Raw genomic sequence first — 23,008 nt, forward strand, 5'->3', positions numbered from 1 at the left:
AGCAAAAGTTTTTTTAAAAGTGAACTACTCCTTTAATATATCATTGTGTGACAGTTGTGACAGTGTGAGAAGAACAGCGATCCAACAAGAGTGTGTATCCGACATTGGTTGTATTTCATGTTATAACAGCACAGTTAAAAGTCCCTTGGACATTCAGTTACTGTATCTGAGTACGTCCAGCGTGAGATTCCCAGGAGGCGATCTATTGACACGACTGATAGACAGTCATAAACCCAACCTGCTGAACAGAGATAGGCTATAAAAGAGATCTGATGATAAAAGACCAGGGAAAAGAGAAGTGCACTGTGGGAAAATCAAGTCCAGTATAAAGAATTGATGATGAGCTCTTCCTTTTAACAAAACCCGTGTGATGATTATCAATCATATCCATACAACACAATATCGACATACTGACAGCATATATATATATATATATATATATATTAGGGCTGTGCAAAAATTAATTGCGATTAATCGCATCCAAAATAAAAGTCTGTGTTTACATAATATATTTGTGTGCGCTGTATATAATTATTTTGTATACATAAATACCTATGCATGCATGTATATATTTAAGAATTATTTGCGTTTAAATTCTGTATATATATTTAAATACATAATCTATATTATATAAATATAAATATTTTATATATGAATAACACATTTTCTTAAATATATACATGCATGTGTGTGTATTTATATATAGAAAATAATTATATACAGCACACACAAATATATTTATGTAAACACAGACTTTTATTTTGGATGCGATTAATCGCAATTAATTTTTGCACAGCCCTAATATATATATATATATATATATATCGTAAAGTCTTTTATGCATGTGCATCTTTAAATGTCTACAAATGTTTACAAATCCATTGAAGTGAACTGGAAAACTGGAATTGAAGGAAAGCAAAACCACAACTCGAACACAATCCCACATCGAGACTCTTGGTTATCAGTAAATCGCAAATTTATTTATAAATCAAATCCAAATTGTGCATTATTTGTAATTAGAATAAAACTCAACAATCACAAAGATTTGTAAGCATTTGTATGTCTTTATATGCTGTCAATTTGTTGATATCTTATGATGTTGCATCTCCAAAAGTACGTGTGCTAGAAGGAATGTGAATACGCTAATGAGATGACATATTGCATTACAGAGTATTTGTTTTGAAGTTTTAAGCCGTTGTGCTTTGCAGCGAGTTTTAAGCTTTCGTTTGTTGTCTTATTTTCACCTCTCCTCAGAAAAATGACTTCCAACTTCCAAAACGGTTATGAATAAAATATCAGTTTCTTCCCCTCTATAGCAAATGAGGGTTTCTTGCCTTGTTAAGGCAGAGAAAATGCTGATTAAATTTTCATTTCACTGCAGTCTTTTTGCACCCCACTTTCTGCAGTGAAATATCTGATGAACCCTGGACGAGGGTCGTGTGTGTCAGTCCTGCAGAGAGGAAACCACATGTCTGTGACTTCCAGACTAATCATAACAAACTTTATTTTTACCAAGTGTCTATTTACACAGTGCAAACAGCCCGCCTCATTGGCAGAGGCTATTTACACTAACTCCGCCCACTGACGGCTGGTTGGGCAAGACAAAATAACGCAACACGCTGGATTGTCAATATTGTAGGCCGGGAAAGGTGTGTGTAGCAAACAATTTTGATGCAAATCGACCCGAGTTTAAATCCGCCTTTTGCCGAACTCGCTCCACTCACTTTTCCCATCGCACATCAGATCGGAAAGGCATTTATTTTCAATAAAAATGTAGAATAGTATAAATAAAGTGTCTAATGTGTGTTTAATAATAAAGTTAGGGGTTTTAGCGAGGGCTTTATTGTTTATTAACAACTTTAATAATAATCATTTACACACTGTTATTACATGCTGTTTAATGTACAACAACACTGAGGTGCAAATAGTATCTGACAAGTAGCTAACTAGCTAGTATTTACACTAAACGCCAAATCTGTTTTTTTCTTTTCCTTATTGTAAGAGCACAAATAAATGTCTCTAATAAATGATCATTGAAATAGGTATTGCGGAATAGGTATAGGTATCTCTAGACTCGGTAAACAAAGGGGGAGTGGCCAATGGTTCTGTTTTAGCCAATCAGAAAGCACCTCTGCCTGTCAATCATTGCTGATGTGTCTTTGGAGGGCGTAACCCAGCTGGCTACAATGACTGCACAAATAATCTGTATGAAATTATATATATATATTCATTCACTTTGCACTTTTCCTGAACTTGTTTGCAATTTTGTAAAAAAAAAAAAAAATTTAAATTCAGTAAAACGTCAGAAAACGTCAATTCTGTACTATTGTACAATTCTGAACAAATTTTTCTTTTAAACAAAGTGACTGCATGCTAGCTAACAATAGCTAACGTTATTGTTATAAAAACCATGGCTTATCTTCTTATTTTCCTCAAAAAACGTTAAAAAGAAAAGTGACATAAAGAAATCCACATTGTCACTTTATACTAATTTCCATGTGATCAAGGCCACTTATTCATGAATATAATTTTTGCAAGATTCAAAGTTGTCAAAAGTGTCCCTAATTTAAAAATCCCCAATGTCGAACTTTACCAATATCAAAAATGGCAGAGTAGCCGAATATAATATAATAGCATTTTTTCAATAAGTTTCAGTTTTAAATCACAAAGAATGGCCCATAAAGATTTAATCTGAAGGAATTTCTTTAAAGTTTGAATATTATTTCTCATGCACCATGGAGAACACACCTGCGTTGCCATGAATGACAAAAATGCATGCACACAACTTCCCAATGCATGATAAAAAGAGGAAACGGCCTTGTGTGAAAGTCACACACATGACGTCTTGATCAGCACGACTCGGACTCGCGTTATATTTTCTCCCTATAGAATGAATATACGACCCTTCCCTCTCAGGCTTTTATCCCATGTGGAAAAATTATGGACGACTGCAGATCAAAAATGGCACTCACATCGCATGCATGATGCATGTCACACGGGAAATGTCATATATTAAAATAGACGAGGTTGGGGAAATGAAAAATTAATGCCGTGATACTTTAGCTTCAGACCCAACTCAGTGTCAAATCTGTCAGGTGACTGTCAAACATTCCCTTTACTTCATACATTTAGCTTGATATTTTTCAGAAAAACTAAAGTCCCATGGTGGCCGACCGGAAGGGGAGGGGCTTAGGCTCTCTATACCCTAATGACCTATAGAGTGCCGAAGTGATGACGTCACTTTGTAGGACAACTCGGCAGCTATGCATTTTCCCCATAGACTTTTGGAAAATCGCAAAAAAAATATGATCTGTGTTTGACCCTTACACGTTTTGTCTAGCAAGATAATCTTTACAAGTTAATCCAAAATGTATACATTTTGAAGCCTATATAAAGATTTTAAAAAACACAATAAAGTTTAAAAAACCATAAGCAGGTTATAACTGTGTGTTCTATGTCATAGATCAAAACGTGAAAATATTTCGAGGCTTTGTTCACCACAGACCTTATTTCAGGCGATTTAGCAAAAACCCATTCAAAAATCCCATAGGCTTTAGAGCGAGGGAACCGTACTGCTAAAATGCTAACTCACTTCCGCGTTTTGGCCTACAGAGTGACGTCGTAACTTCGGCACTCTATTGTGGACCTTTAAAGGTACAGTTATTTTGTACCCATAGGAACACAATTGTACCTTCACTTCACACCTAACCTTACACCTTTCTATGAAAGAGTATCACCCTTATGACAGCTTTTGTGCCTTTTCTCTGAGTGCAGGTAAAGTTCATCAACTATTCCACTAATGCTTCACAAACAGCGTTTTTTTTTTGTTGCTGAATGCTTTTGGCCTCGCAATCACAACACTCACAAAGCACATTTGCTCAAGAAATGTACATATGCTTTTAGTTCTACATAGAAACACATAAGCAGGGAAGAAACGACGGGGATTTAAATCAATTATGCTCCATTCTCGTGTCCATTTTCCAGGCCACTGATCCGTGCCGCCCGTCTCTGACAGTCCTCCACTGCCGACAGGGTAAGCGAGCCGAACACAACCAGCCTGCGCCGAGAGAGGGTAATGATCCACCCACCACAGTCAAGCACATCTTAACCACTGAAGCTCACTTAAAGGGTTAGTTCACCCAAAAATGAAAATGATGTCATTAATGCTTCACCCTCATGTCGTCCCAAAAAGTTTAAGATATTTTAGATTTAGTCCAAGAGCTTTCTGTCCCTCCATTGGAAATGTGACTGTCCTTGTCCAGGAAGGAAATAAAGACATCATCAAAGTAGTCATGTGACATCAGTGGGTTAGTTACAATGTTTTGAAGCATCGGAAATACATTTCGGTCCAAAAATAACAAAATCTACGACTTTATTCAGCATTGTATCGTCTTCGGTTCTGTTGTGGATCCGCGTTCAGTGCCGCGGCTGACGTGTGTCTTAGGACTGTTGGAACGAATTCCGAAATTCGAATATAATTCGAATATTTAAAAAACCAATACTATTCGAATGCTGAAGTTACTATTCGAATATTGCTTTTATATATATTTTAAAAAATATATACACGAGGCTTACACGCATTTGAAAATAAAATGCTTTTGTTTTGTCTAATGAACAATAAAGTTTTTGAATCGTAACACAATTGAAACGTAACACAATTGAATCGTAACACAATTGAATCGTAACACAATTGTGCACGACTGTTGGAACGAATTCCGAAATTCGAATATAATTCGAATATTTAAAAAACCAACCAATTTGTTTTGTCTAATGAACAATAAAGTTTTTGAATCGTAACACAATTGTGCACGCAACACAATTGAATCGTAACACAATTGAATCGTAACACAATTGAATCGTAACACAATTGTGCACGACTGTTGGAACGAATTCCGAAATTCGAATATAATTCGAATATTTAAAAAACCAATACTATTCGAATGCTGAAGAAGTTACTATTCGAATATTGCTTTTATATATATTTAAAAAAATATATACACGAGGCTTACACGCATTTGAAAATGAAATGCTTTTGTTTTGTCTAATGAACAATAAAGTTTTTGAATCGTAACACAATTGTGCACGTTATCCAAGCTGTTAGGCTATCATCAGGGTTTCCCATACAGACATCCGGGAAGATCCGGGACTCTCCCGCATATTGATAGCGGTGACCATTTGAGCTTATAAAACTTAAACTTTGTTATTTATTTTTGAAATGAGCGATCGTTTCACTTGATAAGACCCTTAGTTGTTTAAAGCCCTTTGAAGCTGCACTGAAACTCTCATTTGGACCTCATTGAAGTGCATTATATGGAGAAAAATCCTGGAATGTTTTCATCAAAAACCTTCATTTCTTTTCGAGTGAAGAAAGAATGACATGGACATCTTGGATGAGTAAATTATCAGCAAAAGTTTTTTTTTAAAGTGAACTACTCCTTTAAGAAAATGCTAAAATCTCCTGCTTTATCATTCATAATCCACTTTCTGCACGACTATTACTAACACAACAGCCAGAATGAGATGTATTTAACTTCCGTTATATTTTTTATTGCCCAAATAGAGATATAATATCCAGCCGGATTTATATCCCTCATTAGCTTTGTGGGATTGCGTCAATACTAAAATGGCCCCAGTAGACTTCAGAAGTGCTTACTTAATATAAAGCACGCCTGTAAATCAACCTAATGAATCAAATGCGATTGCTTTGCTTTACTTAAAGCTGACAATTGATTTTGCAGATTGAGAGATGCATATTTATACAAATATGCATGCACTGCAAAACTTGCATTTGTGAAAATATCCAGTGTTGAAAGGGGAGTTGCTCACACTACCATGGCAATGTCAGTGTTTACTGCTCTGGCACTGAACTGCTGTCATGACGGAGGAATGTTCTGTGCTACTTTTACACAACCAATTGCCCCACACAGTTCACCAATGAATTTCCACGACATTCCAAGGTGTTTGTGATTACTGAATAAGGATTTTGAATTATTTCATTTATTACACTTACAAAGAAATATCAAGCCAATGAAATATTGTAAAGCTAAGCTATACATACTGTATATACACACTTAGAAGAAAAGGTTCTATATAGAACCTTAAAAGGTGCTATCAGCGCTATGTATTTGGAACCCCTAAAAGGTTCTATACACTCTTAAAAAAGGGTTCCTCTGGGTTCTTTAGAACCCTGGGGTTCCATACTTGGCCAATAGAACCTTTTACCCCAAAAAAATGGTTCTATATAGAACCATTTTGGAGTTCCATATATGAAGCGGGGGATGGAACCATTTCTGGTTCTAAACAGAACCATTTCTTCTAAGAGTAGACATTAGTATATATGAAGAGTTCAGATGCAAAAGCCTCTAAATGCCATTTGAAATTTTCTTCTTTAATGATGATTTTTATCAAACTTGTATATTTAAGTTCAGTAATTTCACTTAAATGGCAATGATAATTACCTATTAATTGTTATTTAAGTGAAATTACTGAACTTAAATATACAAGTTTGATCAAAATCATCATTAAAGAAGAAAATTTCAAATGGCACTTAGAGGCTTTTGCATCTGAACTCTTCATATATAGTTTCTGCATGCTTACATCAATGAGTACAGAAAACACTAAAACATTCAAATCATCTCCAGACCTCTTATTGCATGCAGTGCTCTGTTAACACGCAGTCAAGTTAATAAGCCTACTGAAGATATCAACCACACCATTACAAAATACAGCGTCAGAACACGTCACACACGCAGCTCATTTCCACTTCGGTAAGGAAGCATCTGTCGGTGTAAAAAGCACTATTGTCTGTATAAACGTGAGCTTTCGTGGGACTGGTGCTGGCTATTGTGAGCAGAACAGCGGTGTGTATTGAAGAGCAGCATGCGTGCAGGTGTATTGTGTGGGGCATAAAGGAGCGCTTACCTGTTTTCTCCTTGATTTCACAGAGCACGCTGAACAGAGCCGGTTTCATTCTGTGACAGTTCAGCCCATGCTTTCTATCAAAGAAAACACAAGTTATTTAGAAGATCTCCACATCCACACATTGTACTTGGCATTGAAAATCTTCTAAATATATTTTCCTGATTGCAGCTTCATGTGAGTTCTCATTTGGAAACCAACATAAAATATTATTATGTTTCATGCGTGTGCATTTATAAAGAGTACTTTTAATGTATTGTTTTAAGGGCAGAGGTTTTTCTAAAAACAGACTGTTGTGGTTAAACCAACACCTGTGTCTCTAAAAGTGGTAGTGTGCAACAAATGAAACTGTATATACTGTATAACCCTAACATTGTTAATATGATTAAACACCAACCAATCTGGTAGAGATGACACATGACTGATTTCATGCTTTGTCCTTTAGTTTGTTCTAAAAACTGATTATTTTTCATATATGTCGGGGTAAGTTGTCACTTAGCCTAAGTTTTATAATTTTTTCTGTACGTTTTTTATCATAATTTTCTGTAAGCCATATCACATATATATTTTATATATATATGGCTGTGCAAAGATTAATCGCGATTAAGCACATCCAAAACAAAAGTTTGTGTTTACATTATATATTTGTGTGTGCCGTGTATAATTATTTTGTATATATAAATACACACACATGCTTTTATATATTTAAGAAAATGTGTTGTTCATATAGAAAATATTTATATTTATATATAATATAGATTATGTATTTTACATGCAAATCATTCTTATACATATTATATATGAATAATTTAGTTTAAATGTATACATATAAATGTATATTTAAACTAAATATATACATGCATGCATATGTATTTAAATATATAGAAAATAATTATACACAGCACACATATATTATGTAAACACAAACTTTTATTTTGGATGTGATTAATCACAATTAATCTTTGCACAGCCCTAATATATATATATATATATATATATATATAAGAGATATATAGGCTGTTTAATGACAGCTGACCCCATCGTGTGACAACATGCCCCGCTATAGGATGTGTTAAATTAATTGTACATTAATATAACAGCAATGAATATTTTAGTAGGCTACCCAAAATATTTTGGTATTCATTACTGTGAAGATTGGCAGGCTGATAAATATTCACAATCACAGCATGGAGTAAAAAGTGTGGCATGCGAAGCTGGTTGCGAGTGGGCTACACGTTATTGTTGTCTTTATTAATAAAGTGTATTAACATGGCCAGCAATGTGAAGTGCCCTTGTAATTGTAAAACTAACTTTGCTTGAGCCTCGTCCAGGCTCTGGTCGGTGATGGTCATGATCTGATGCAGAATGTCTCCGATGTCCTGCTTGCTCCTCGCGTCTGCTCCATCATGAGGCACCGGGAGAGCCCCCGGGAGTCCGGTGAGGGTCACGCCGCCCAGGGTGTGCATCAGATGACTCTGCTCCTCCATCCTCAGGCTCAAATGCCTTTCGTTATTTTTTATTTTTTTATTCCACACGATAGAGATGTTGATGCTGTCCTGGATATATCAGCTACATTAAAATGATGGATGCGTAAAAGTCCCGATGAGTTCGCGCAAAACAAAAAGTGCTTTAATAAAACGATGCTCTGATTTCCAGTTTAGTGCACGTTGATGCTTTGCTTGTTCATCATCTGCCTCGCTCTGTAGTTACACACTATTATTCCATCGAGTCCAGCGGCAGCTTCTGCAAAACTTCAGAAAATCCCACCTCTTTGATTTGATTTCCGTCCTCGAGCGCGAAAGGAAAATAAAAATGTGTTGAATATAAGTTGCAATAAACCCTTGGCGTTCCAGTGTTCTTCCTTCCTCCTGCTGAGCTCAGACAGGTTGTTAAATGCACATTGTCTTGTGGATGATCTACAGCAGATGTAATGGGTTGTGAGAATATCCGTGTGGGTTGCTGTGTGTGTCTCGTGCACAGCAGCTCCTCCTGATGCTGATGATGAAGATGATGTAGCCAGTGTTGCACAACAGCGCGCGGACTCTCGGCTCCGCCCACCCGGGGCTCGCGCTCACAATTACAATATAATATTCTACAGGAGCCTGTTTATTTTAAGATGACCTGCTTGGAACTCACACACACACACACACAAATCAAGTTACCTCTTTATTAAATTATCTTAATCAATATGGCTGTATCAATTTACTAAGGCTAAACTAATATATTTGAATAGGTCTGTGTCTGATCAGCAGCCTAACTATTGGACTTATACTTTACTGTGTGTGTCTGTGAATCAAACAATTTGATTTCCTTCTCCTCCTCCTCATCATCATTATAGTGAAAAATCTGGGTAGGTTTTGGGGTGGGGTTAGGGATCAGGGGGCGGAGATGGGTAGGATTAGGGGTGGGGTTAGGGATCAGGAGGTGGGTAGGATTAGGGGTGGGGTTAGGGTTCAGGAGGTGGAGATGGGTAGGATTAGGGGTGGGGTCAGGGTTCAGGAGGTGGAGATGGGTAGGATTAGGAGTGGGGTTAGGGATCAGGGGCGGAGCTGGGTAGGATTAGGGGTGGGGTTAGGGATCAGGAGGTGGAGATGGGTAGGATTAGGGGTGGGGTTGGGGATCAGGAGGTGGGTAGGATTAGGGGTGGGGTTGGGGATCAGGAGGTGGGTAGGATTAGGGGTGGGGTTAGGGATCAGGAGGTGGAGATGGGTAGGATTAGGGGTGGGGTTGGGGATCAGGAGGTGGGTAGGATTAGGGGTGGGGTTGGGGTTCAGGAGGTGGGTAGGATTAGGGGTGGGGTTGGGGATCAGGAGGTGGGTAGGATTAGGGGTGGGGTTAGGGATCAGGAGGTGGAGATGGGTAGGATTAGGGGTGGGGTTGGGGATCAGGAGGTGGGTAGGATTAGGGGTGGGGTTGGGGTTCAGGAGATGGGTAGGATTAGGGGTGGGGTTAGGGATCAGGAGGTGGAGATGGGTAGGATTAGGGGTGGGGTTGGGGATCAGGAGGTGGGTAGGATTAGGGGTGGGGTTGGGGATCAGGAGGTGGGTAGGATTAGGGGTGGGGTTGGGGATCAGGAGGTGGGTAGGATTAGGGGTGGGGTTGGGGTTCAGGAGGTGGGTAGGATTAGGGGTGGGGTTGGGGATCAGGAGGTGGGTAGGATTAGGGGTGGGGTTAGGGATCTGGGTGTGGAGATGGGTAGGATTAGGGGTGGGGTTGGGGATCAGGAGGTGGGTAGGATTAGGGGTGGGGTTAGGGTTCAGGAGGTGGGTAGGATTAGGGGTGGGGTTGGGGATCAGGAGGTGGGTAGGATTAGGGGTGGGGTTAGGGATCAGGAGGTGGAGATGGGTAGGATTAGGGGTGGGGTTGGGGATCAGGAGGTGGGTAGGATTAGGGGTGGGGTTAGGGATCAGGAGGTGGAGATGGGTAGGATTAGGGGTGGGGTTGGGGATCAGGAGGTGGGTAGGATTAGGGGTGGGGTTGGGGTTCAGGAGATGGGTAGGATTAGGGGTGGGGTTAGGGATCAGGAGGTGGAGATGGGTAGGATTAGGGGTGGGGTTGGGGATCAGGAGGTGGGTAGGATTAGGGGTGGGGTTGGGGATCAGGAGGTGGGTAGGATTAGGGGTGGGGTTGGGGATCAGGAGGTGGGTAGGATTAGGGGTGGGGTTGGGGTTCAGGAGGTGGGTAGGATTAGGGGTGGGGTTGGGGATCAGGAGGTGGGTAGGATTAGGGGTGGGGTTAGGGATCTGGGTGTGGAGATGGGTAGGATTAGGGGTGGGGTTGGGGATCAGGAGGTGGGTAGGATTAGGGGTGGGGTTAGGGTTCAGGAGGTGGGTAGGATTAGGGGTGGGGTTGGGGATCAGGAGGTGGGTAGGATTAGGGGTGGGGTTAGGGTTCAGGAGGTGGGTAGGATTAGGGGTGGGGTTAGGGATCAGGAGGTGGGTAGGATTAGGGGTGGGGTTAGGGTTCAGGAGTTGGGTAGGATTAGGGGTGGGGTCAGGGATCAGGGGGTGGAGATGGGTAGGATTAGGGGTGGGGTTAGGGATCTGGGTGTGGAGATGGGTAGAATTAGGGGTGGGGTTAGGGTTCAGGAGGTGGGTAGGATTAGGGGTGGGGTTAGGGATCAGGAGGTGGAGATGGGTAGGATTAGGGGTGGGGTTAGGGATCAGGGGGTGGAGATGGGTAGGATTAGGGGTGGGGTTAGGGATCAGGGGGTGGAGATGGGTAGGATTAGGGGTGGGGTTAGGGATCAGGGGGTGGAGATGGGTAGGATTAGGGGTGTGGTTAGGGATCAGGAGGTGGAGATGGGTAGGGTTGGGGATCAGGGGGTGGAGATGGGTAGGATTAGGGGTGGGGTTAGGGATCAGGGGGCGGATATGGGTAGGATTAGGGGTGGGGTTAGGGATCAGGAGGTGGAGATGGGTAGGATTAGGGGTGGGGAACACACACGCACACACTATACACTTAAGATACAAATGCACAGAATATATATAGAATTTATATCCCCCCATTATACAATGTAAAATACACACTATAATACAATATGAGCTCAAGTCAGCCAGTGAACTAGGATGACTAGTATATAAGTGTCCAGTGTGAGACTGAAGAAGAGCTGAATGTGGGAGATCAAGAGCTCTCTGTGGGGAAGAAGCTGTCGTCTGATGATGCTGAGTCCGGATGAGGATTCTCTGAGCTTTCGTTGATGGTGTTCTGTGTTCTCCTCTCCTGAAGTCCATCACAATCTCTTTGGTCTTGCTAATGCTCTTGGCACCAGCGTGTGAGAGACTGATCCTGGTTTCTCCATTCTGTCACCTGATGAAGTCTGGGGTCTTTGCCACTGTCGCCTCTGGCTTGCTTAGTTGCATGGGCACACAGTTTTTAGCAATATTATTGATCTGACTGAACTGACACTATTGGACGAGAACTGAGCTGGATGATGACATCATTGACATAATTTTGTGCTGAGCTGCTTTATATATTAAATGAACTAATTTAATATTTGATGATCTTTACAACAGAACTGAATCAACACTGAACTGACTGAAGCTGAACAACAGCCTGAATGTATTTTCCTTTTATCACCGTATCTGTATCATATAAATTACTATATAAATCTGAAAATCTGATTCATCTTTGTTGTTGTTGTTTATGATCTGAGCAGAAATAGCCCTAAAACGGGCACATTTTCACTACAGTGAAGAATTTGACTGAAGGATTACGTATGTCTCTGTGCAGTTCCTGTGAATCGTTAATGCTGACTTTTGATAAAATAAGATGTACTATTGACACTATTCCCTGCAAAATAACATTGTATTGAGTTAATATGAAGGAGGCTAGTGCATTTATTATGTATTGAAAAAATAAAGACATCAGATCATAAAATATAATTCAGTATAGCAAAAAAAAAAAAAAATAGAACTAAAAGCAATTAAACTCTATTTCTGTTTATTTAACAGACTATGGAAATGTTTTGCATCATACGATTTATATCTATCTATCTATCTATCTATCTATCTATCTATCTATCTATCTATCTATCTATCTATCTATCTATCTATCTATCTATCTATCTATCTATCTATCTATCTATCTATCTATCTATCTATCTATCTATCTATCTATCTATCTATCTATCTATCTATCTATCTATCTATCTATCTATCTATTGCATCCAACCATCCATCCATCTATCCATCCATCCATCGTTCTATCGTTCTATCGTTCTCTCTCTCTCTCTCGATTGGCCGCATGTCTTGTCCATCTTTGGTTCTTGAGGGTGTTTCCCAGAGTGATGTACTTCCGGTATGAGGGGTAAACTCGCAGGAAGTAGCTTACAGGACCACCAACACCGGAACAACAGAGTAAACAACAGACACGTTTATTCTGTTTTTGGGACGATATCTCCACAAGTATGAAATGAGACAGTCCAGTCAGTCCCTCGCTCAGACGGTGTGGCGTGTCGGTGATGTTTTCAGCCGCTGTTATAGGCATGAATGAAGGTAATGATGAGGTGATGTTTGAGGCTTATCGAGCAGATTAGCACGAGCTTTAGCAGGGCCTGACTTGCGCGTTCAGTCAGCTGTTACTTACGTGTGTTTTATCAACAGTATTATTCAAATATAATCGTATTCTTATCAGACAGCAACGTGAGTACTATTGTGATCAGTTCCCCTTTACAACGAACACAATTAATGCGGTTAGAATTTAGAATTCGTTAGCTTTCTGGCTAGTTAGCATTTTAGCTCCATCAGTTCTCGTTTGTTTACAATGAATGATTTTAAAAACACGGTAACATGTAGTGTAGTTATTTGGTACGGTTGTCCCTGCTTATGTCGTAGTCCTGTTCAGAAGTTTGTTTTTAGGTTTCTGGTGACAGGAGCGATCTTGACAGCTTGTGTCTAGTTAGTGACACACCACCATGTATTTACTTTACTGTGTGTTTAGGTCATAAACATCCTCATAAGAACAAGACTAGAGCCTGGAAGACCGGTTTATCCCTTATACCTGTGTGTACAGTCCTCGTGATTTTTGTCCCAAACTGGTTGAATGGATTTTACACCTTATTGATCTTTTTATGTTTTAACATGCAGTTTGGTGCTGATGTTGTTGTATTTATATGGCTAAAAATTAGGCTGAAGTTCTGATACCTTATAATGTAAATCAATAACATTATTACATAACCATGATATATCATAGCAGACTAGGGTACTTGCGTAAAATGCATATAAATATCAGCTGTCACTCTATATCGTCCAGTCTTAATAAGAGGCTATTTGTGTTTATTAAGTGTTTATCTTTAAATATAACTAACAAAACAAAAGTTATTCTTGCATTTACCTTATAACAATCAGATTTCACAGCATAATGAGCTGACTTGGGATGTTTTTTTTTTTTTTTTCAATTATACTACTGGTGTTGTATAAACTATCATTAGAAGCCTTGCAGAGTGTGTGTACCACAGGAATTTCAATAAAGTTTTAATCATTTAGAGGCCTTAGTAATTCATGTATATGTGAAATATTATAATAAATATTATTAATTCTGTCATCATAGCTACTCAACCTCAACTTGTTCCAAACCTGTATGAATGTCTTTCTTCTGCTGAACACAAAAGACAATATTTTGAAGAATATCGGAAGCCAAACAGTTGATGGACCACATTGCCTTACAGTATTGTTTTCCCCCATACTATGGAAGTCAGACCAGCAAATGTTTGGTTATCCATATTCTTCAAAAAATCCGGTCACACTTTACTTTATAATAAGGTTCATTAGTTAACATGGTTTAAGAACGAACAATACTTCTTCAGCATTTATTAATCAATTCATTTGAACATTTACTTATACATTATTAAAAATTATTAGTTAATGCACTTTGAACAAACAATGAACAGCTGGCTTTTTATTAACTAACATTAACAAAGATTAATAAAACAAATATAACAAATATATTGCTCATTTTTAGTTCATGTTAGTTAATAATGTTAGCTTATTGTAAAGTGTTGCCTTAATTTCTTTTGTGTTCAGCAGAACAACTTGAGGGAGAGAGGAAATGATGACAGAATTTAAATTTTTGGGTGAACTGTCCCTGAGTGTTGTGGTGGCTTTATGATAAAACCTCTGGGTTGTGTTACCTTGCAGGCAGGCATCCATGTCCCACCATGGAGAGGAGAAAATAACCCCCAAAAGAAGGAAAAGAAGACGCTGCATTGCTGAGGAATCTTCAGCCTCCATCTCCGACTGAGGGTCGGCACATCCGGACAGAGACCCGGAGAGCGACAGAGGGGCGAGGGGGTGGTGCTCAGAATGGCTTTCCTCGACAACCCCGCCATCATCCTGGCCCACATCCGGCAGTCCCACGTGACCAGCGATGACACCGGGATGTGCGAGATGGTCCTGATCGATCACGACGTGGATCTGGAGAAGTGCCATCCGTCGGTGGCGTCCGCTGGCGGGGGCTCGTCCGGGGGTTCGTATGGAGACGCCGGCAGTGGAGGAGAAGGCCAGACCTGCGAACTCTCTCAGTCTGTCGACATCACTTCCAGCTGGGACTTTGGCATCCGACGGCGCTCCAACACAGGCAAGTAGCTGTCGGACTCTCACTTCTCTGCTTTCCGGGCCCTGAATCTCCAGCTTTCGGATGTGGTTGGTACAGCTAAAGACGTATCGCATAAAACCTTCTCGCACTTAGTTTTAGGAAAAGTGTATATAGTGGCCAGCTTCACTTTATTTTCGGGCAGATTTCATTCGATTTGTGATAAGAGCAATTTGTAAACCTGTTGTCACAGAAACTTAAAAGGCTTCCATTACTTTTTTTTCCCCCAAATTAAAAATCAAGGTAAATATAGTGAAGCAATTTTAGTTGCGCATAGAACATTTGTCTCTTCTGATCGGCCTTTATAGAGACCACAGATCAAACTATATAAAGCTATTATCGGCCGATAAAGCCCCGTTCACACCGCCAGCGATTTTGTCGCTAGGCTCTGTACTGTGATGTTGCTTGTGGGCGTTCGTAGTGCTGTCACTCTGATGTTATTGGTAGACTGCACGTCTGGCCATATCTATACAAAAGACCATCACGAGTGATATATAATTTTAATTTGACTGGGAATAAATGACTTTTAAGGCTAAAAAGAAACCATATGCTGTTGGGAGAGTGTTTTTATATCTCCACAGCTGTGTTCAGTGGATTAAATCATTTACTACATCAACGATCGATCAATGAATAAATTAAACTCACTCATACTGTCACAAATGATAAAAACGTCATTCGAATTTGACAAAAAATCAAATTGCTTGTCCCTAATAGTCAACGTAATGCAGGAGAAATTGTAAAATGAACTGCAGCAGTGCTAAAGGTGCATCATAAAATTACAACACTCGAACTACTGTATAACGTTAAATGTATGAATTAAACTCACTGAGACTGTCGACAGTTTCTTTTCCATGCATCGTTTTATTATCCATGTATGTGGTTACAGTCAAATCATATAAAACAGTGAAAACGTCCTCAAACTCTTTCTTTCTGTCTTGCCTGCCCTGCACTCGAGACGGTGACGTGAGCTCCACTGAAAGTCTTCTTTCCTATTGGTTGTCGCTTGCGAAAATCGTTTCTCATTTGCATAAAGTTGAAAATTCTCAACTTTTGTCGCTTGACACGCCCACATTCTGTCGCCAACGGTCACTGTTGCTCGTGTCGCCGGATGTCGCCAGCGCTCCATTGAAATGAATGGGATCTTGTCGCTTTGTCGCTGCGTGTCGCTGGCGGTGTGAACGGGGCTTAACTATCGATTCGGAGCACCCTTCATTTACCCAGAAACTGAAAATGTAGCTGAAAATCCAGTTTATCACTAGTTTTTGGTTAAATTTTCGTCCAATAAATGCAGCTTTGAAGAGAATAAGAGACTTTCTACAACATTAAAGGATTAGTTCACTTTTGAAAAAACTTTTGCTGATAATTTACTCACCCCCATGTCATCCAAGATGTCCATGTCTTTCTTTCCTCAGTCGAAAAGAAATTTAGGTTTTTGAAGAAAACATTCCAGGATTTTTCTCCATATAATGGACTTCAATGGGAACCGGATGGTTCAAGGTCCAAAAGACAGTTAATAACAGTTTCAGATGCAGCTTCAAATGTCTTTAAACGACACCAGACGATGAATAAGGGTCTTATCATGCGAAACGATCGGTTATTTCAAAACTTATTCCAAAAATGTAACTTTTCTAAGGACAAATGCTAGCCTTGCTCTATTCTGTGAGGCGCGTTTGCAACGTCACGTAATACGTAATTACATTCAAAAGGTCACGGGCGACGTAGCCAGAAGTACAGAGTCAGTGTTTACAAGTTGAACGCATAGGTTGAACGTGCAAACTAGCTCAAACACCGTTTACAAAAAAAGGAATTAAAAGGAAAAACAACGATGTCGGACGATTTTGATTCTGTACTTCCGGCTACGTCGCCCGTGACCTTTTGAACGTAATTACGGATTACGTGACGTTACAAACGCGCCTCAGAGAATATAGCAAGGCTAGCATTTGTCCTTAAAAAAGTTACATTTTTGGAATAAGTTTTGAAATAACCGATCGTTTCGCATGATAAGACCCTTATTCATCGTCTGGTGTCGTTTAAAGACATTTGAAGCTGCATCTGAAACTGTTATTAACTCTCTTTTGGACTTTGAACCATCCGGTTCCCATTGAAGTCCATTATATGGAGAAAAATCCTGGAATGTTTTCATCAAAAACCTAAATTTCTTTTCGACTGAAGAAAGAAAGACATGGACATCTTGGATGACATGGGGGTGATAAATTATTAGCAAAAGTTTTTTCAAAAGTGAACAAATCCTTTAAGGGCCTGTTCACATATCGCGTCTTTTGCGCGCTCGAGTTTGTTATTTCAAATGTAGGCGCGCGGTATGCGCGCTCATAATGGAAGCGTCGCGGGCACTCGTTTTTTCCAAGCCGCATCGAGATAAAAACATCTCAACTTTTCAGAATGCCGCAAGCGCACCATAAGCGCACAGTAGGTCACGTGACAAGAACCAACCGGAGCGCAACCGCCCTAGCGCTTTGGAAAAGGAGAATGCGGCGCCCAGCGTTTTCTACACGTTTTTAGACGCTATATGTGAATCCAGCCTAAAAAATCCAAACTTTGTCTGGTACTTTGTAGTTTTACTCTTTTAAAGGATTAGTTCACTTTTGAAAAAACTTTTGCTGATAATTTACTCACCCCCATGTCATCCAAGATGTCCATGTCTTTCTTTCTTCAGTCGAAAAGAAATTTAGGTTTTTGATGAAAACATTCCAGGATTTTTCTCCATGTAATGGACTTCAATGGGAACCGGATGGTTCAAGGTCCGAAAGATAGTGTTAATAACAGTTTCAGATGCAGCTTCAAATGTCTTTAAACGACACCAGACGATGAATAAGGGTCTTATCATGCGAAACGATCGGTTATTTCAAAGCTTATTCCAAAAATGTAACTTTTCTAAGGACAAATGCTAGCCTAGCTCTATTCTGTGAGGCGCGTTTGCAACGTCACGTAATACGTAATTACATTCAAAAGGTCACGGGCGACGTAGCCGAAAGTACAGAGTCAGTGTTTACAAGTTGAACGCATAGGTTGAACGTGAAAACTAGCTCAAACACCGTTTACAAAAAAAGGAATTAAAAGGAAAAACAACGATGTCGGACGATTTTGATTCTGTACTTCCGGCTACGTCGCCCGTGACCTTTTGAACGTAATTACGTAATACGTGACGTTACAAACGCGCCTCAGAGAATATAGCAAGGCTAGCATTTGTCCTTAAAAAAGTTACATTTTTGGAATAAGTTTTGAAATAACCGATCGTTTCGCATGATAAGACCCTTATTCATCGTCTGATATCGTTTAAAGACATTTGAAGCTGCATCTGAAACTGTTATTAACTCTCTTTTGGACCTTGAACCATCCGGTTCCCATTGAAGTCCATTATATGGAGAAAAATCCTGGAATGTTTTCATCAAAAACCTAAATTTCTTTTCGACTGAAGAAAGGAAGACATGGACATCTTGGATGACATGGGGGTGATAAATTATTAGCAAAAGTTTTTTCAAAAGTGAACAAATCCTTTAAGGGCCTGTTCACATATCGCGTCTTTTGCGCGCTCGAGTTTGTTATTTCAAATGTAGGCGCGCGGTATGCGCGCTCATAATGGAAGCGTCGCGGGTGCTCGTTTTTCCCAAGCCGCATCGAGATAAAAACATCTCAACTTTTCAGAATGCCGCAAGCGCACCATAAGCGCACAGTAGGTCACGTGACAAGAACCAACCGGAGCGCAACCGCCCTAGCGCTTTGGAAAAGGAGAATGCGGCGCCCAGCGTTTTCTACACATTTTTAGACGCTATATGTGAATCCAGCCTAAAAAATCCAAACTTTGTCTGGTACTTTGTAGTTTTACTCTTTTAAAGGATTAGTTCACTTTTGAAAAAACTTTTGCTGATAATTTACTCACCCCCATGTCATCCAAGATGTCCATGTCTTTCTTTCCTCAGTCGAAAAGAAATTTAGGTTTTTGATGAAGACATTCCAGGATTTTTCTCCATATAATGGACTTCAATGGGAACCGGATGGTTCAAGGTCCGAAAGATAGTGTTAATAACAGTTTCAGATGCAGCTTCAAATGTCTTTAAACGACACCAGACGATGAATAAGGGTCTTATCATGCGAAACGATCGGTTATTTCAAAGCTTATTCCAAAAATGTAACTTTTCTAAGGACAAATGCTAGCCTTTCTCCATTCTGTGAGGCGCGTTTGTAACGTCACGTAATACGTAATTACATTCAAAAGGTCACGGGCGACGTAGCCAGAAGTACAGAGTCAGTGTTTACAAGTTGATCGCATAGGTTGAACGTGAAAACTAACTCAAACGCCGTTTACAAAAAAGGAATTAAAAGGTAAAAAAACGATGTCGGACGATTTTGATTCTGTACTTCCGGCTACGTCGCCCGTGACCTTTTGAACGTAATTACGTATTACGTGACGTTGCAAACGCGCCTCACAATATATTACAAGGCTAGCATTTGTCCTTAGAAAAGTTACATTTTTGGAATAAGTTTTGAAATAACCGATCGTTTCGCATGATAAGACCCTTATTCATCGTCTGGTGTCGTTTAAAGACATTTGAAGCTGCATCTGAAACTGTTATTAACACTATCTTTTGGACCTTGAACCATCCGGTTCCCATTGAAGTCCATTATATGGAGAAAAATCCTGGAATGTTTTCATCAAAAACCTAAATTTCTTTTCGACTGAGGAAAGAAAGACATGGACATCTTGGATGACATGGGGGTGTGTAAATTATCAGCAAAAGTTTTTTCAAAAGTGAACTAATCCTTTAATGTTTTGACAGGTAATCATAATGATTGTTAAATCAAAGTTATAAATTCCAGTATCGCTCAGACCAGTGCGTTCATGCTTAACTTGCTCTATCAGCATTTTTAATATGTGGCTTTGCATTTTGCTGTGGGATCATATATTTGCTCATCATTGTCTTCTTGAAGCTCATTGGTCACTACCAAGGCCACAAGAGTTTGGTAACTGATAATATCAAACATGCTGAATGTTAAAAACCTGCTAATGGGATGCCGGCCTAAACTGAACCTTTTCACGCTTCTGCACCATTTTGCTCTGCGGTGTCGGCCCATGATTCTTTAGTTATTTCTCTTTCTCTCTGCAATGCATGAAAACGTGAAATCTGTCTGTGTAAGCAGTCAGGTTGATGATGCGGATAAATGCAAGGCATTTAGGTCTCACACAGGACGTACAGCTTGCTTTTAAAGAAGTTAAACAACAAAGTCTTAAGTTAAATAAGTGTGATGTGTTATCTTTACATCAAGACTAGTATTTATTTGGTCATCAACTAAACTGCTCCGTGGCTTGCAGATGGACAGACATCATAGTAGGGATGCACCGATATGAAAATTTTGGCCGATACCGATAATACTTTATATTTGAAAGCCGATAACCGATATATCGGCCGATAAACTTAAATCCTAATTTTGAGAGCCTTATTACAAAAACATAAGTCTCACAATTAAATCCATGTCCATGTTATAGTGTTGTATAGCCGATATGACAGATTTGCGCTGCACATGTGCTTCAATCATATTTCAAGAAATTCAAAAACATAAACAGTGCTCAACAAGTGTCTCAGCTGAAGGGAATAATACATTATTTATCAGCTTTAATATATCGGCCACATTTTCTTACCAGGCCGACAACGATAACATTAAAAATGAACATATATCGGCCGATGCCGATATGCTCGCCGATATATCGTGCATCCCTACATTATAGCTTATTAGGGCTGGGAATCAAGAACTGGCTCAGGCCTCCAGAAAGTTATCATTGATCTAAAAGACATTTATTCATTTTACAAAATATGGCATCAGAGGAAGTGGTTCTCTGAATTTTCATTTTTGTCGAATATCTGAAATCATTTGACACTAAATTGCAATCAAAAGAATTGCTTTCTAAATAGTGTTCATTCTGAGCTGAGAGAATTGTTAATGCCAACCTTGAGGATCCAGACTCTTTAAGTGGAATCTGACTTGTTAGTTTCCTTACTATTCCCATCCCTACAGGCTGAAACCTTGGAGCAAAACAAAGCAGAAAGTCAGTTTTGAGTTCTTGAGTATCCTTTATCTGCTTCATCTATGCAGCGCTACATGTATTATGTGCTTTACTGTACCAGCCACAGAGAATTGAGCAGGAAAAATAATCTGGGGCTCAATAAATGTTTCCATAAATACACAAAAGAAATTTGACTAAGCGTTTTGATCTCAATAGGGACCGTTTGATATCAAATGAATTGTTTGTTTGGGGGAATTTGTTATTTTATTATGTGATTTATTTATTTTCGCGATCAAGGATTAGTCTGAATGTGGTTGTTATCTGGGAATGGCAACTGACTGAAATTGATTTGAACTCTTAGACGATCTTGCCTTTGCAAATCTGTTTCTAGGTAAATTGGATGTTTTGTTGTTGGAATCAGCTATCTGATGATTTTCTAAAAATATTAAAGTCTTTCTTGTTTATTAATCATATTCCAAATAATCAGTATAAACACAATTTTTTTTACTATTTCAGAGAATACTCTGTTTGTGTTCAACATACAGTATGTGTGTGTGTCATGTTTTTTTTTTCAGTAAACACACAATGCCTTACACTCTAAAAATTGCTGGGTTGTTTAAACCCAAAGTAGGGTACAATATGGACCAACTATTGGGTTAAATTTAAATATAATACTTGAAATTTTATTTTAATGGACAAACCCAATGGTTGGGTTTGTCCATATTTGACCCAAGTTTGGGTTTAAACAACCCAGCATTTTTTAGAGTGTATGCTGTTTTATACACTAAAAATGCTGGGTTGTTTCAACCCAAATTTGGGTCAGATATGGACAAACCCAAATGTTGGGTTGGGTTAAAAAATGCAATAAGAAGAAAGTTGAAAATTGGTTAATTTGAAATTATACATCTTAACCCAACATTTGGGTTTGTGCATATTTTACCCAAATTTGGGTTAAAACAACCCAGCATTTTGTACTAAAATGGTTTTGAGTGATGTGATTCTCTAATTAAATAAAATCAGCAATTCCTCAAAACCACATCTTCAGTGACTCAGTTTTCACATTACAGATATACTTTTTGCTTTGGAAACAATATACACTCTAAAAAATGCTGGGTTGTTTCAACGCAAATGTGGGTCAAATATGGATGGACTAACCCAAATGTTGGGTTAAACATGCACTTAAATGTACAGTTGAAGTTGGGTTAAAATGTGAAATGACATTTTTAACCCAACATTTGTCTATATTTTACCCTAATTTGGCTTAAAACAACCCAGCATTGTTTAGAGTGTTACTGCAGATTTAAACACAAGTATGCGAGTCTCTAATTACGTTATGCTTGTTTGAACACAAACATTTGTCTAGTAGTCTCTGTAAAAAGGATTGAAATACTGACGCCTGGTTATGTCGAGGTTTGCTCTAGGAGTCATTCGGTTTCAGTCAGTTCCTCTTGTCATGGCAAATATTGGAGTATGAATTAATCCTGGGCTACACTAGCACCTTGGCTTTCTAACTTTGATGAAGTGGATGTGGCTTAGCTCTGGTTTTGCAATGCTTTTGTTGGAGAGGGGATCTTTGACATATTCCTCTATTATCAACCATCTGAACAACTTGTCCCCAGGACGACAAGACAGTTTCGTGAGACCTGAGCCTGCTGGTAAGCAAGTGTTCAGGACAGGAAACAGTGCTGAAAATATCAATATGAATCTTATCTATCAATCATATTCCGTTTGAATTTCAGCAATTCATTTTGTGATCTCAAGATATTAATCTTTAATTTGACGGAATATTTTTCCTAATTATTTCATGACTTCAAATGATCTTCATAGTTTTTTTTTTGTTTTGTTTGTTTTTTAATAGAGTTGAAGTTCGACTTGGTCCTCTAGAAACACAGATCGATTCAACTTTTTTTTGGATAGTTATGTGGAATTTGTGGTCCATATAATTACCTTATTGAGTAACACAGTCTCATCCCAAGACGT

At 39.1% G+C, this 23,008-nt stretch overlaps 2 protein-coding genes and 1 long non-coding RNA gene across 4 annotated transcripts in view; 2 read left to right on the forward strand and 1 right to left on the reverse strand.

Moving 5' to 3' along the window:
• The window catches only part of LOC148981777 (uncharacterized), a 25,861-nt gene extending 18,395 nt beyond the window's left edge, over positions 1 to 7,466 (forward strand). Inside the window, exons 2-3 of the long non-coding RNA XR_016168404.1 lie at positions 3,985 to 4,072; positions 6,945 to 7,466. This is a non-coding gene — a long non-coding RNA (uncharacterized LOC148981777). The remainder of the gene's footprint in view (positions 1 to 3,984; positions 4,073 to 6,944) is intronic.
• Positions 1 to 9,064, reverse strand: part of pbx3a (pre-B-cell leukemia homeobox 3a) — a 52,621-nt gene extending 43,557 nt beyond the window's left edge. Inside the window, exons 1-2 of one of the 2 annotated variants that reach the window (XM_089130631.1) lie at positions 8,230 to 9,064; positions 6,922 to 6,995 (exon numbers count right to left, since the gene is read on the reverse strand). In XM_089130631.1, the coding sequence (XP_088986757.1) occupies positions 6,922 to 6,995; positions 8,230 to 8,405 (250 nt within the window). In that variant the 5' untranslated portion in view covers positions 8,406 to 9,064. The remainder of the gene's footprint in view (positions 1 to 6,921; positions 6,996 to 8,229) is intronic. The other variant, XM_089130632.1, reaches the window with a different exon arrangement.
• A 3,674-nt stretch (positions 9,065 to 12,738) lies between these two features.
• The window catches only part of mapkap1 (MAPK associated protein 1), a 47,939-nt gene continuing 37,669 nt past the window's right edge, over positions 12,739 to 23,008 (forward strand). Inside the window, exons 1-2 of the mRNA XM_039655063.2 lie at positions 12,739 to 12,914; positions 14,556 to 14,994. Coding sequence (XP_039510997.1) covers positions 14,721 to 14,994 — 274 coding nt within the window. The 5' untranslated portion in view covers positions 12,739 to 12,914; positions 14,556 to 14,720. The remainder of the gene's footprint in view (positions 12,915 to 14,555; positions 14,995 to 23,008) is intronic.

Source organism: Pimephales promelas, chromosome 4 (genome assembly GCF_988280905.1).
Source record: "Pimephales promelas chromosome 4, fPimPro1.hap1.1, whole genome shotgun sequence".
Lineage (NCBI taxonomy): Eukaryota > Metazoa > Chordata > Actinopteri > Cypriniformes > Leuciscidae > Pimephales > Pimephales promelas.